General features: G+C 41.3%; 1 protein-coding gene across 3 annotated transcripts; it reads right to left on the bottom strand.

The window, feature by feature from the left end:
- Window positions 1–732: 732 nt before the first annotated feature.
- Window positions 733–13,770, bottom strand: KRT222 (keratin 222). 3 transcript variants are annotated; one of them, XR_013227001.1, is made up of 7 exons: window positions 13,594–13,770; window positions 10,789–10,917; window positions 8,962–9,182; window positions 7,514–7,593; window positions 5,876–5,984; window positions 3,175–4,235; window positions 737–2,201 (listed from the first exon to the last, which is right to left on the bottom strand). XR_013227001.1 is itself a non-coding variant. In XM_077314435.1 (6 exons), exons 1-6 carry the CDS (start codon window positions 13,693–13,695, stop codon window positions 4,022–4,024), a joined length of 855 nt encoding a protein of 284 aa, XP_077170550.1. In that variant the 5' UTR covers window positions 13,696–13,770; the 3' UTR covers window positions 733–4,021. The 3 variants fall into 3 exon arrangements, 2 of the variants coding, with proteins under 2 accessions (XP_077170550.1, XP_077170551.1); XM_077314435.1 differs by having other exon boundaries at window positions 733–4,235; XM_077314436.1 differs by having other exon boundaries at window positions 733–4,235; window positions 13,511–13,631.
- Window positions 13,771–15,706: the final 1,936 nt, after the last annotated feature.

Genomic DNA, 15,706 nt, shown 5'->3' with positions numbered 1-15,706 from the left:
TATAACATTTGGGAATTTTAAAATCACTAATCACTGAACAATATAAAGTTGAAGTATACTCACTCTATACCTGATTGGCCCTTCCTGGGGGTGTTCTGCTAAGAGGGTGAGAGGACTCTGTAAATAAGGGCAAATCAGTTCAAAATGCACTCTGCCAATAATGACCAATCAGTTCAAATTGACAACTCTGGAGGCGAGTTGCTAATAGGGAGAGAACACTCTGCTAATGAGTCAATCAGGTTAAAATGCACACTGAAAATGAGGGCCAATCATGGGGCCTACCTGTCCTCTTTTTCCTCTTCCTGCTGCTTGCCGGATGGAAGAGGTTCTGGCCTATCTGAAAGGTTCTGCTACTGGTAAGTTGCTCCATCTTCAAACTCTTCCCACCCATTGTCTCCCCCAAGCAAGGGAAGTAAGCCAGCTGTTTTCTTTACCTCCTGCATTGGTTTCAGCTAGAAGGAAGCACAGGCCTCCTCCATCCAGCCTGGCCTTTGGGAGGTGAGAAGGAAGAGGGCAGATAAGCCCCATGATTGGCCCTCATCGGAAGAGTACTCTCTCCCTATTGGTGGCACACCCCCAGCGAGGGCCAATCAGATAGGGAGTCAGTTGTCTGCATGCAATTTGAACTGATTGGCCCTATTAGGCAGAATGCCGATTGAACTGATTGGCCCTCATTGGAAGAGTGTTCTCTGTACTGGCAGCACACCTCCTGGAGGGCTAATCAGGTAGGGAGAGAATTGTTTTCATGCAACTTTGAAAACCTTGGCCCTTTAAAATGCACCTTTATTAAATATACATACATATATATATTTGCAAAGACTTTTGCTGAATTCTGCTGCATTTGTAGGCTTGTTCTTGGTTCTGTGTTTAGCTATGGTTGTTTTATACTAGTTCATGTTTAAAGGATGTAAGCTGTTTTAAGTGCTGAACTGCTGGAGATGCAATGAAAAAATCTGATAAGTAAGATATGGCTTTGTGGGACTCTTAAATTGCTGGTCTGACATAATGACAGTAATCTGTCTTGCTTGGTATTGTGTTGAGAAGATCCACAAGACATTGGGGTTATGTGCTCCCAGGTTCAGTTTTATTAGCCTGTATTGCAATGGTATAATTTACTTCTGTAAATTCATATCCCGGTGTTATATTCCCCACTAAATGCATACAAGTAGTTTTTAAATCTACTTACTGAAATTCCTCGTAAAAAGTATACATTAACAAAAACAAAATAAAGGGAAAGCTATGTAAAGTAGACAGTTTTACATTCAAAAATGCCAAGTAATTAAATATCAACAGTTCTTGATCAGAATGTATTAGGTAAATATATTAACAGCTAGCATAGTAGTAAAGTTGTGGTAGAAATGCTTTGTTGTGTACGTTGCTAAAAAGTGGAAGTTTATCTAAACGTAACATGACGTTTCCTGTGTCGTGTTTTTCTAATGCATTTCATGTAAGGCAACTGCTGACCCTCTAGTAAAATTAATACATGCTATTGAGGGTCTGAAGACAGAAAATGTTGAACCCGATTCTCCAGGTTATATTAATGACCACTAGTTGCTTTTGACAGTTAGGATATTAGTTTCCCCTAAAGGTCATAGTTGTTCTGTTCCTATTCTTGTCTTGGGTTTCCAGAGTATGCATGATACATCTGCAGGCTCTTCAAAAAAAAAAATTCTGAGAAACACACTGTGAATGTGGGAAGTTGTGAGCTTTAGTAATGCCTCAACTCCCTATGACGTTCCTGGTTCAAGTAAAATCATGTTCTAGATAAGGATATTACAAACTGCTGCTTCTTTCTCATATGAGTATGCAGATGTCACAATAAGAGGACTCTGTCCATAATCCCAAGAACATTTTCAACACAGGCGAAGGATAACATGCATCTTTGAACAGCAGCATGGCACAGCTTTTGAAATTCTCCTTTTCGGAAATAGCTTGCCATTCAGCTTGAGAAGCAGTCATCCAAGAAACACAGATCATATGGAACCAGTAGCATGGTTCTTTGGATTCTAAACTTTAAATAACTACATTTTCTAGCATTCCAAACCAGAGATCAAAGTGATAACACATCTCTTGCCTGTATACAGACATGTGTAGTCAATGGAGAGCAAAGAACTCCTCTTTTTCTCTTGGTTTATAAGTTGCAAGTGTTCTTTCACATGACGTGATGTGATGAATGCTATTTGGTCAGGAATGCATCAGTCCTGGATGTCGATGAAACATAAAAAAAATGGCAAATTCATATCATGATGTACTTTTTGTTAATGCAACATTAAAATGCAATAGGAATCCATGACCCCTTAATTACTATTTCGTTGTACTTCAGACTTATGTAGGCAAACACATATGTCAGCAGGCATTTAATCAGGGAATAAATTAAGTCTTTAAGATACCAGAAGTCTCTGATGTGTTTTCCCTATCCACTTTTGTAGCAGTTGATCGTCGACTTTCTAGAGCACCTTTGCTTTGCTTTTGTTTTTGTCTTTTGCCCAGCAACAAGATGTTGAATGTGTTTGTGCAGATCATGGCAGCTGTAATGAACTGATGGAGCAAGTGATATTCCAGCTCCCCCCTTGTTACTTTAGCATTAACAAGATGGTATATCTGCAAGACTACATCAGAATTCTAGCTTCAGTTTATAGCCCTTTTTAGTCCCACTGGACTGACTGCAGCACAGGTTTACAGTTTTTATGATCAAGTCTATAATATGGGCCCAAAGAGCATAATCCAGTATTTGGTATTTAAAATACCTTTATCCATGTCAGGCAATAATTTAAAAACTACACCTATAACCCTGGATCTGTTGAAATCAAGGGCTCAGATGCTGGGTTCAAGGAAATTAGAATTTCAACGTACTGATAAAAGAAATACACAATATTCAGAAACGGACAAGACTTTGCTGACCCAATAAAGAATGTTATCTACCCTCTGTCTTTGACAAAAGAGGGGAAAAGTCTAAATAAGAATAAATGAGAAATATTTGAAAGCTAGTCTTGTTTCTGAAAAAAAAAGTTGTATTTGAATGTAGTCAGTTTCTTTTGAAAGAAATCTTTCCTGTAAATGAAAATTAGAATAAAAGGGCTAGCAAAAATATATATTAGTCATTTAATTTTATATGACCAAAATCTGGTTTATAGATCTTTGAGGACTCCAGGAAACAAACACTGACATACTCACCAAATGGAAACCAGTTAGAATCCCCCTTGGGTGGGTTAGGTGTGATGATGGCAAAAGATCTTGAATCATTCAAGAGTAAGGAACAGGAAGAATGCAGGCATTCAGGTCTTTTTTATGGACAAAGTAATTTGGCTGCATCCTTGCATAGGTTTGGCATAGTAGGATCACTCAGAAGAACTACATGGCAAAGTACGGCTTAAGCTGGCTTTCAATGAAGCCTTGGGAAATATTTGTGTAGTTTTTCATTTGGATGACATTCTCCTGTGATGCTGCATCATCAGTTGTCAGATTAACCCATTTCGAAAAGGTCAAGGAAACAATGTGGCCTTTAACTGCTTTTAGAAAAGTACTTTAGTGGGACCCTTGTGCAATAATGTGATGAGGCTTGCCCTTTGAAGCACAGATATGGCTTTACCACTTGCCGATTAGTGTCAGCTATTTGGTATATTCATTTTCATGGTGGTACAAGCAGGAATCTGTCGGAATAGTGCTAGAATACATCCTTTAAAATGAAGGTTTAGTTCAGCAGAGACAAATCTCAGCTCATTAAATTCATAAATACTAGTTAAAATTCCAAAAGTAAATAAATATCGGGGGGAAAAAACAAGAACATAAAATACATCCACAGGCATATAATAATAGTAAGACTTTCGGTCTCAGTGTCAGATCCCTCACTTTCTCTCTCTCCTCTTTAAAAGAATTACCAACTATAGGAATATATATTAGTTGATAACATGTACTCCTAGTTTGGACACATAGGAGGCAGTAATGAGGTCCATGTAGGTCCATCCTGACATTTATTTCTGAAGTCCATCCGTAAATAACCCTTGGGTAGCTTGATGCTGATTTAGGTTTTGATGGATGGGATGCTGCAGGAGCGCCTCATTACTAATCTCACTTCGATATCAGGCAGGCTTTTCTGTTTAGTCTGTAAACAGCCTTCATCTGTTGCTGCTAGGTGAAGATCAAAGCGCAAAGAAACTGATTTTTTCCTTAAGCGAGGGTTGTCCTTAAAGAAAGAGCCTTCCCATTCTTTAATAACTTCATCCACTTTTTCTGTCCTAAAATAAATCAAACAGTATATACAGGAATTAACGTAAAGCATATCCTTAAGCTAGACTTTTGATTAAATGATGAAAAATTACATGACCTGCACACACACGGAGAGAAGTTTATTAAACCAAAACAAGCAATAGTGTGCAGAAAGAAGTTCAGTTGTTTGTATTCACCAGCAAGTCTGTATGGAGCCTTATGTGCATGCAGTCAATGATTGTGGCTATAAAACTTGTGCTCCTACAATATGCATGTGGAGGATTCTGTGCCGTTATTCCACTAAACATATAAAGGGTATGGGTTTGTAGATGTATTCCTAGAAATATTGAAGCCAAAGGTAAAAAATAAATATTTTCTAGAAAAAATTGAAATATTTGGAAAAAAGAATTTTGTGCAATCAGATCCAGCAGTGTTTCTACAGATGGAAGGATTTCTGCCCATTAAACATATCTTTTTCACCTTCCCTCTGAGCTGTTATACTAGGGTATCCCCAAGTCCCATGGGGAGGTTATGTTCTCCTTTTTTTCTCTTTTTTTCACATAAGGATTTCTTCAGTTTCTCCAAGACAAGATTTTCTTTACTCAAATATAAAGCAGAACAATCTAGATCAGGGGTAGTCAACCTGTGGTCTAGATCAGGGGTAGTCAACCTGTGGTCCTCCAGATGTTCATGGACTACAATTCATGGTGTAGTCCATGAACATCTGGAGGACCACAGGTTGACTACCCCTGATCTAGATTGTTCTGCTACATATTTGAGTAAAGAAAACCTTGTCTTGGAAAAACTGAAGAAATCCTTATGTGAAAAAAAATTGTTAAAAAAAAGACCTCTCCTCTGGATCTCACCTAGCACCCATTTTTCCTTTAGTTGTCAGACTAAAACATTTTTTTTAACCCGGCTTTTAATTAAGGGGCTTTATATCTTGTACCCATTTTGTGGTGCGCTTCTTGCCTGTGTGTGTGTGATACTGATTTTATGCCAAGAGAAAAAGAGGAGAACATAACCTGAATCAGGAAACCAAAAAAGGTATCTGAATGTGTGGCCTAATATTATAAGTGCAATGCATAGAAAAATTAAAAATGCTAGTATATATATTTAATGGGAAAAGTTTGTTTGAATAATTTTACAGCACAGTGTAGCTACACTTGGTAGCCTTTATCCCCTGCCTGAAAAATGATTCAGTAATAGAGGGTAGGGCATTGCTAATACTGGTAGTGATTTTGTTTACATTTGTGTTTCTGAGGTATGTCCAGGAGAACTTTCTGATGTATTATGAAGTGTGTCAATTAGTCAGAAAAGGAAATGTGGAACTTGTCTCACAGGCAGCAAAACATTCAAGGCTGGACTTCAAGAATATTTCCTTTATTTTGATTTTTTTTGGAGGGAGGCTAAGCTCCCCATGGGACTTGGGGATACCCTGGTATAACAGCTCATCTCCAGTTCCCTTTGATAAAATGAATATGTTGGTGGGAGGAGTCTATAACATTGTATCCCTGCTCAGGTTCCTGTCTCCTCCAGACTCTATCCCCAAATTTCCAGGAGCTTCACAACTTGAATCTGGTAACTCTCCTCACCCCCCGCCAGTGGTTAGGGGCTACTTGGCAAGCCTACTCATTTTATGTGCTCAGCTCTGCTGTTTTTAACTTACTGTATCTTGCCGTGAGCTTCTTCACTGTCTTTCACAGCACCTCCATTTAAGACAGCTTGCTTTGTCAGTATTTCTACTTTTTCAATCTCATGCTTCTTTAGCTCGCTGGCTGTATAAATGAAGAAACAACAACAACACAATATTAGACCTCCGACTAAATTACCAGTTATGTCACATGACTTGTTCCACTTCATCCAGCGTTCCAATGGCTCCTGCAGCAAGCCATTCTACTCTTTTGATTTCCTTCTTTACTCAGAGGCTCTGGTCTAAAAGATCTGTGACACATAGACGTCTGTATAAAAATTAAAATAAGTCTTGAAAGGTAGATTCAGGTGGTTAGCCATGTTGGCATGAAGCAGCACAACAAAATATGAGGCCAATAGCACTTTTAAGACCAACAACACACAAGGATTATGAAAGTACAGATATCTTATACTATATCTTATACTATATCCTTATACTTACATCCATTATGTGTTGTCTGAGGAAGAAGAAGAAGAAGAGTTGGTTCTTATATGCCGCTTTTCCCTACCCGAAGGAGGCTCAAAGCGGCTTACAGTCGCCTTCCCTTTCCTCTCCCCACAACAGACACCCTGTGGGGTGGGTGAGGCTGAGAGAGCCCTGATATCCCTGCTCGGTCAGAACAGTTTTATCAGTGCCGTGGCGAGCCCAAGGTCACCCAGCTGGTTGCATGTGGGGGAGCGCAGAATCGAACCCGGCATGCCAGATTAGAAGTCCACACTCCTAACCACTACACCAAACTGGCTCTCAATAGAATCATAGAATCATAGAGTTGTAAGGGGCCATACAGGCCATCTAGTCCAACCCCCTGCTCAATCAGAGAATCACAGAATCATAGAATCATAGAGTTGGAAGGGGCCATACAGGCCATCTAGTCCAACCCCCTTCTCAATGCAGAGTTCATGCACTTGAAAACTCATGCTTTGAATAAGTCTTTGCTGATCTTAAAGGTGCTATTGGATTCATATTTTGTTTCCTTGAAAGATAGGGAATACAAAGGGGAAGGAGCTGCCTAATCTTTTCCCCATGGCTGTCCAGAATGTACCACCACTGGGAATCTATACCTTTTCCTAGGGTTTTCAACCTTCAGGTGGAGCCTGGGGATCTAATTCCCAGATGGCAGGGATCAGCTCTTCTGGACAAAATGGCGGCTTTGGAGGGTGGGCTCCATGACATCATATCCCACTGAGGTTTGTTCCCTCCCAAACTGCTGCCCTTCTCAGGCTCCAACAAGAAACGTTCAGGAATTACATAAGCTGACAACCCTTCCCCTTCCTGTACAGGAGAAAAGTAGCTTGAGATGTCCTGTTTTTAATAGGAAAACAAGGGAAAACAGCTAAACCCCACTTTTCCCCCCAGTATCTTCTATTCACATTTGCCATCTTGACAAATTGGAATGGACCGAATCCAGCACACCTAGAAGACCCTCCAGCTATGTGAGGACTTTGCTAGTCCAGGCACCCAGTGTGAATTGTATGAGTGTGAGAATTGTGTGTGTGTGAATTGTTTGATACTTTGTTTCAATGTATGCTAGAAACTGAAGCCTACTTGTGTTTTATTTAGATAATCCGTATCAAATTGTACACTCTTATTTTGCCTGATTTGAAGAGAACTCACGTGAAGGCAAGATAAATGCTATTCGGCTAGTGGTGGGCCTTGTGGCTTCTTTTCTTCCTCTGTGTGTAGAACTATGAAACCTAGAAAAAAAATGGAAAGAAATGATAAAAATGGGTCTGACCATAATTGTATCTTTCTAAAGCATAAATATTATGAATGCTTGGAATGTACAAGTTATGTACAGGGTGAGAGCGCATTACCTGAATCCATGCTGAACTTGTCACTGCAAAGTCTCCAGTTAAAAGGACTTGTGTTTAAAAAAAACACATGCCCACTGTCATAGGTGAAACAGCATGAATATTTTGGGTTGTGCATGCGTAGATTAAAAAACGAATAAGCAGGAGACCTGTAAGGACTTATGGAGGACTTCTAATTTTCCTGTCCCTCCCCTCCACTATTTCCTCGTTTTCTTCCCTAGCATCTTTCATAGCCCTCTCCTCCTTTCCTGCTTATTCCTACCTACCAGCCAACCTTCCTTTCAGTGTTTTCAGCTTTTCCCTCACCCTGGCAGCTTCGTAAGAAAGGTCAGGTTGGGTTTGGTGGCCACTGCTGCGCCAGGTCCACTAAGCCAGCCCCAGTTTGACCTCCAAGTCCATACCTGCCCCCCTCCCCTCTGCTTGATTGCTTAGCAACTTCCAAAGTGGTGACTGAGAGCTCAGTGGGCACGCTTTTCTTTAAACTAGCGACCCCAACCTGTGGGCCGTGGACCACATGTGGTCCATCGACTAATTGGAGGTGTGCCGCGAAGGACGCCTTCTCCCCCCCCCGGCCCTTTACTTCATCCCCCCCCCCCGGCCCTTTACAACACACTTCAGGTGTCATTGTCTCCCATCACACCCAGATGGGACTATCTCATTGCAGAGAAACAAGCTCAGGGTTTCCATTGATTTGTCATTGTCATGTGTTAAAATTTCCATGAAAATCAAATGTTCCTTATGTTCGTTGTTGTGGAGCGTCTGTATCTTATTTTGAAGGGATATTTAAACATTACCATAGCGGTCAGAGAGCGTTAGGGCAGTGGTTGAGAGTAGAGGAGTAAACTACTCCCCCCACACTGGGCCTCAGTAAAATTGTCAAGCGTTGAGTGGTCCCCGGTGATAAAAAGGTTGGGGACCACTGCTTTAAACTATAGGTGCTGTTATTGTTATTTGCAGGGGGGGGGGTTCTAATTCTCAGAGTTATTTTAGTTTAGATTTCAGAGTTTTCTACAAACATCAGAGAAATTTCCCATTTATTCTTAGCTCCATTTTTTGGATGTATCGATCCATGCTCTGTGGCCCAGTTCAGAATTAGATCAACTATTCAAAGCAGTTTGAGCACTTGTAGCCATTCTACGGTTTTTGGCCAGGAAGCAAACTACAAATAGAAGAAATGAAATACTTAATAAACAGCGTGGCTCAAAGAGCAGTAGCTAATATTTTGGATATTCGAAGATGGGGTATAGGTACCTTTCTTCCTCCTCCTCCAGAAGACTGCGGTATGTAGCGATCTCCTGTTCAAGCCTCATTTTTGTGTTCAGTAATTCTTCATGTTGCTGGAGCTGTTTCTCGATGCCTTGTCGCACGTCTTGTAGCTCTTTTTCCAGACCTTCAATCTCTGTTTCTAAATGTTTCAGCTGAGTCTGGTACTGCTGTTCAGTGGTGCGCAGAGAACTTTCCAGGCCCTTTTCCTGTAAATTAAGACACTAAAAATCTAAAAAGCCAAGAACCACTGCTTATTAAGGGACGGTTAACTTTCAGAAAGGGAGAGGTTATATCAGATTTGTGATAGCTGTTTTACTGCCTCATTGGCTGCTCATTAGTTTCTGGGATTAATAGTTATCAACACACAAAACCCTTCATGACTTACAAGGAGGTGGTGAGCTCCCCCTCACTGGCAGTCTTCAAGCAAAGGTTGGATACACACTTTTCTTGGATGCTTTAGGATGCTTTGGGCTGATCCTGTGTAGAGCAGGGGGTTGGACTAGATGGCCTGTATGGCCCCTTCCAACTCTATGATTCTAGGATTCTACATATCTTCGATCGGAGCTAAATTTCTTAACTCACTGCTGTGTAAAAGAGAACTGCATTCGGATGAACGAAAGACTCAGTTTCTTTTGACATCCCAGAACCCTGATATAATTGAACCAGTTGCAAAGTTTTTATATCTTCCTCAGATTTTGCCGCAAATAGATAGCTACTTTAGATATTAACAAGCAGTTCTTTTTAGATTTTAACCATGCCATAGTGGGCGGCCTGTTTAAAGGACTGAGACCCATGATGTGTACAGCAGGAACATTATAAATACATGCTCTCCCTTTCCAATACCGATCTATCTTCTTCTGTACCACTTCACCTTACAACGAAACCTACTTTTTCAGGTTGTCCATAGTGTCACAAACTGTAAGTGTTCCTCAAAGTTGCAGTCCTCACTTCCACCACCATTTTACTTCCCCATGCAGCATGTATGTTTTCTTCTGCGTTCATTTTAGAAAATACTTGTATATGTCTCAAGCACAGCTGCTGAGGCTGCTTTTTCAAGGAGGAGAATGACATGGGAACTCTTTTTCCCAGCTGCTTATTTCCTGCTGAGCAGGTTTTACCATGCCTGGAGAATATTTATGGTTACCAAGTTATATCCCCCACAGGGATACAGCCAGCTCAAGAGGTAATTTTTTTTTTCCTGAGAAGGGATGATTAAGAGTGAAGAAGCATTAATGGGGGCACAACCCTTACCCCACCCCATATCTCCTTTCTAAATCTCCCTTCCAATTTGCTTCTCCCACAGCATATCAATATGCACGTTTACCAATCGAAATTCAGGAAGAACTGTGAATAGAGCATGAAGATGGCAGTAGATATCAGTCCCTCTGCAGATTCTCCACTCTCAGCTGCTTCTTCCCAAAGTGGGAGCTAACCATGCTACAGCTGTGTGTGTTCGTGTATAACACATGGCTTGACTCTCCATCTAGGCCGTAATGATTCTTCATATTACAACTTACATGGAAAATCTGGTCCACGTAAAATGCTGGCCTGCCAGGGAGAAGGGTTTTAGTTTAACCATCAGGTGGGCCGCCGTGTTGGTCTCAGGCAGCAGAACAGAATTTGAGTCCAGTGACGCCTTTAAGATCAACCAAGTTTTATTCCTGGTAGAAGCTTTTGTGTATGTGTGGAGAAATGTGAAAGCCCCTTACTTGGGTCTCCATAAGTCAGCTGCAACTTGACAACATTTTACTTATACTTCACCAATACAGGAAAAATGTTTTTAATTTAATATAATGGCCGGATCACACATACCACAGCATGGAGAGTGTCAATTTCCCTCTGCATGTGATGCCACTGACGTCTAGCTTCCTTTAGTTCCGCCCTGGCTGCGTTTAGAGCTTCTTCCTCTTTGTCCATTCTTTCACTGGTAGCTTCTTCTAGCTGCAAGGAAGCACTCGTAGCATTAATTCAATGCTGAAGCTTTGAATTTGAGTTGTGAGAATACATAATGTTTTATAAAGGATGGATCTTAGCAGCTTTTCTCCTTGCGAAAAAGAGAGGAGGTTCCTCTTTTGACAGGTTTTGTCACAAATTGTGGGATTTAGATTGAATGGGCTGCAGTAAGGATGGGGCAGAGATCTTGGCAGGATCCAGTTCACTTTATTCCTTCACCTTGTTGTATTATCTGACCTTGAAACCGATGCCTATGGATTAAATTGCACTGTAGGGTATGAGTACTGTAAACGTAACCTGGATGGGAAGCAGATTGCAATTTCTGTTACCTAGGATTGCCAGGTCTTCCTTGGCCACTGATGGGGGAGGGAGGAGGTTGCCAACTCTAGGCTGAGAAATTAGGGGTGTTGTCCTTGGGGGGGACAGGGAACTCAACAAGGTACAGTGCCATAGAGTCCACCAAAGCATCAGTTTTTGTAATTTTGTAATTTTGGGAGATCCTTAGGCCCTACCTGGACGATGCCATCCCTACTTTTAGCAGAATAGTCTTCAAGGCTCCTCACAGCTAAAGAAATAACCACACAGTTAATTCATGATAGTGTTGTTAAGTCAGCATGCTAAACAAAGCTAATGTGAGCTCTGACATTCTTTGAAGGAGGAAAGGTAAACAGCTGCTGCAAGGAAGCGAACAGATGATCTTGTCTTTGGTTGAGAGTTGGGTCTAGATAACCTTCTGGTTCTTTCCTGATTGGGGGATCAAAACAAGTTGAACATTATGCACCCAAACAGGAACATTGTTTGAAGGCTTATTCTGAATGTAATACTTGCCCCAAAGGCACCATGGATTTATTTGTGGGAAACATTTGAATCCTGCATCACCATGCAATTGAAGGAGCAGCTTACAATAAAATGCAAGCACAAAACAAAGACATGACTGTCAGCAAGCTCTGAAGACCCAAAGTAACCTATTCCCGCAGCTTCCTAAATGCCACACCAAATAATGCTTTTACAACTCTCTAAGGCTTGGAGTTTTCTGAAAGGCCATTCTGTAACCTCGGGCTTTAGTTACAAAGGCCACATGTTTTTTTTTCCCCTTCCTGTAATGAAGGGAGCACAATAGATCTGTTGGAAAGAAGCATTCTCTAGGTGGGTTTTTTTTTTCCTGGTGTCTTATAAAGGATTTTAAAGGTCAAATGCAGCTCCATAAAGTGAACTTGGGAGTTAAACTGGGAGTCAGTATAGCTTCTCCCAAGGTTCGTTGAATACTCTTCTGCTTCCTCACACCTTCCAGGAATGGGTTAAATGTGAAAGACAATGGCCAGAAAATATTTGAACAGAGATCTGGCCTATGTTTATATAGGCTAGATATCAGGAAAAGTTTCTTCACAGTCAGAGTAGTTCAGCAGTGGAATAGGCTGCCTAAGGAGGTGGGGAGCTCCCCCTCACTGGAAGTCTTCAAGGTTGGATACACACTTTTCTTGGATGCTTTAGGATGCTTAGGGCTGATCCTGCGTTGAGCAGGGGGTTGGACTAGATGGCCTCTATGGCCCCTTCCAACTCTATGATTCTATGATTCTACTCAGCCTTTTCCTTCTTTGATCAAGCGCTCCCATTTAGTTTTACGGTGCCACAATATATAGAAACCTATTTTGAAATGGTGAAGTACAGGAGTGCCTACTTGTATGCATATGTGGGTGCATACGATGCTTGTGTGTTAGGTTTGGACATGGGGGCCCCAGATTGAAAGTCCTCCTGTGCTATGATGCCTCCCGACTAGGCTTTAGGCAAGTCATTATCCTTTGGCCTAGCTTGTGCTATTGCAAGATCGAGAGAAGGAAATGTATCTCTAACAAGCATTTAGGATTTGAAAGGCATCTAAACAAACAAATTGTATCACTCCACTGAAAAACTAAGCCACTCAAACTGTACAAAGGGCCAGTCATTCAAAAATAAGGGTTTCAAATCTCAGCTTCCATCCAGCTGGAATTTTTTGGGGTTATGACGTTCATGATAGATAGGCTTTTCATCCAATGGTGATTCAGATAGGTTTCTTTCTGTATATGAATTTTTAATGCTGCCATGTTGACCGGGTAACCTTTAAGAAACACGGGACTCGCAAGAGGCAGCAAAAGCATTTCAGAATAGTATGGCACCCACTTTTGTCTTCCAGGGGACACCATAAATTTCACCCTGAAAGTAAAACAAAGGGTCCTGTAATCTTCTAGGTGCTCTAAAATCAAAACTCATCTCAAAAATGGCTTCTATATATCACCATTAAGGGATGACTAATATGGTTTTCCTGGGAAAATTAACTTAGTAATGAGGCTAGATCATTCTTGCATTTCTAATCTGTTGTATTTTTTTTTGAAGATGAAAAAAGCATAACCCCTCTGTCATTCTGTTAAGAAACAGACAAAATATCAATGCAAGGAGACATAACACTCCACATCTATCATTCCTGTTAAATACATCTTGACATATTTCCCCCTGGCTGTTTAGTCTAGAAATACTGCAGAGGAAAGAAAAAAAAATCTGATTCCCTTCCCCAATAATATGCTGCATTGAAAAGGAAATACTGTACCTCACAGAGGCCGACAGAGGAACTGAGTACACATTGGATTGTCTCCTTATGCGAGTAGCTGCCTGTCTGTATGCAATCATTACCTGGGTCCCTGCTGAGAGGATGCTGAGAGTCTCTATCTGACTCCGGGTGATGAGCGCTTCATAGTTTGCCCTGATCTCATTGAGGAGCTGGGACAGTTCCATGCTGCTCCCATCCTCCACCTTGGCTAACTGATCCTTATTGATAGGGCAAAAAGGCTGCTGCAGAGTGTTCCCAGCCTGCAGTAAGCCGGAGAGAGGAGGGAGAGAAACACAAGATTTTTTTTTTTTTAAAGTGGCAGAGTTCTATTTTTGAAACAACATTGAGGAATCATTTGCACGGATCTGAAGTTGTTGGATTCTATATCATAGAACCAGTTTGTGTGTGGCAGAGGCACCTCCCTTGATTCTACCGTGTTTGTAGCAAAAAGGCATCCACTGAGAAAGCATCCGGCGAATTTTTAAAAAATTAGGTTACTCTCAGAGCTGATATTTGCAACACATCAGTAAAATGACATGAGTGTCTTCTGCTTGTCTGTAAGGAGGGTGTCTAGGCTAGCCTGATCTCTATAGATCTTGGAAGCTAAGCAGGGTTGTCCCAGGTTAGTAATTGGATGGGAGAGTTGTTACAAACAAGAAATCTTTATATTGAAGAAAATAGTGAGCAGAAGCAAGGGTTTCCCTTGCTAGAACTGAAGAGCAGAACTTCGAGCATACTTTTGTTACCCTCACAACCCCTCCCTCCAATTTGAATCTTGACAGGCTCAGTACCATGCCAGGCTCCCCATCTTCCCAGGCTAAAGCACAGACAAACTTCTGATTGCTGCATGCATTCCTAAGAACAGAGATCAGTCCAGAAAAGTCACAACAATAAGACACCTGCGAGCAAAAGAGCTTGCACAATTAAAATACAGGTTAAGGGGAACATTACTTAGTCAAAGCTTAGAGTTGTATATAAAACGGGTCATGGAAACCAGCATGCAGGTTCTTGACAACAGGAAGGAATAGAGTGACAGCTTTGCAAGCCCCTACGATGTAAATTTATATCATTACCTTCATTGGGTGTTGTATCTACCTGCAGTGAGGAGAAAAAGCAATTGTATCTGACACAATATTGGATCTGAGCCCAGGCAAGAGGGGAGGCACGCCATCACTGGCATCTCCCATGCAGGATCTCCAAACGTCTGGAGAACAGATGATTCATATGGCCCAGTCTTTAGAGACAGAAGGGATTGCCATGGCACAAGACCAAAGATAAGGTTCTGGGTCGCCTTTATTCACAGTCTCCTGGTATTATTGCTTTCCTGGTGTTGTAGGGTTGTGAGGCCCTCACACAGGAACTGTTACAAAAACCCGCATCTCTCCAGCCTACTTCCAGAAAGGTAGAACATTTTTATACGATCAAGAAGGAGCCATTTAACTATGTGACAACTCATCTTCTGTCATTCTCTTTCATTACAGAGGAGATATAGTCAAAGGGCCGTCAGGCCTACCACTCCATTCCCACAGATAGCTAGGAAAGGGAGATAACTGGATGTCCTAAGTGAAAAATTATATTCTTCAGCAGCATTAGAGATTTCAAAATTGCTTACTATGAAACCATTACGGCTAGTTATTGTCTCTTTGTGTGGGAGAGGATTCTTCCATTCTTGGAATCCCTGCTAGAAGACAAGTGCTCCCTTGTTAAAGTTGTGCATATGGAGGCCATTCAACTTCAGCAAAATAATGTGGGATGACATTCTGTGGATTCAGCTGCATGGGCCATGCCATGCTTCAGTGTACTCTGGTGCCTCACGTGATTAAGATCAAGGGCCTATGGTGTCCGGGCTTAAAGCTGAGGACTTGTCTTTTGATACTTTCCCTGATAAAAAAGAACAACTTTTCAAGCGGTTGGACTATTAACATTTCAATCTAATCGTTTCATAGAAGACACATTTAGTCCAATGTTGTGATGTTCTTTGTCTACAGCTTGGTTGTCAGATATAATGGAAGTCCCTACTTCTCATTTCCTTTGTATACTTTTGGACTGATCTCCCTCACCTGCAAACTGGATTCTCGCCCATCCAAGCTGATAAAACTTTGTCAGGATAAATTACCAGTGTAGTTTGCCAAAATTATTATCCCCCCCCCCCTCCGGTACAAGGGAGCTTCCCAGGGCCTTTGAAGGAAGCAGGAA

Source organism: Paroedura picta, chromosome 16, assembly GCF_049243985.1.
Source record: "Paroedura picta isolate Pp20150507F chromosome 16, Ppicta_v3.0, whole genome shotgun sequence".
Taxonomy (NCBI): domain Eukaryota; kingdom Metazoa; phylum Chordata; class Lepidosauria; order Squamata; family Gekkonidae; genus Paroedura; species Paroedura picta.
The sequence above is the reverse complement of the archived record's forward strand: the minus strand, read 5'-3'. Positions and strand labels throughout refer to the sequence as shown.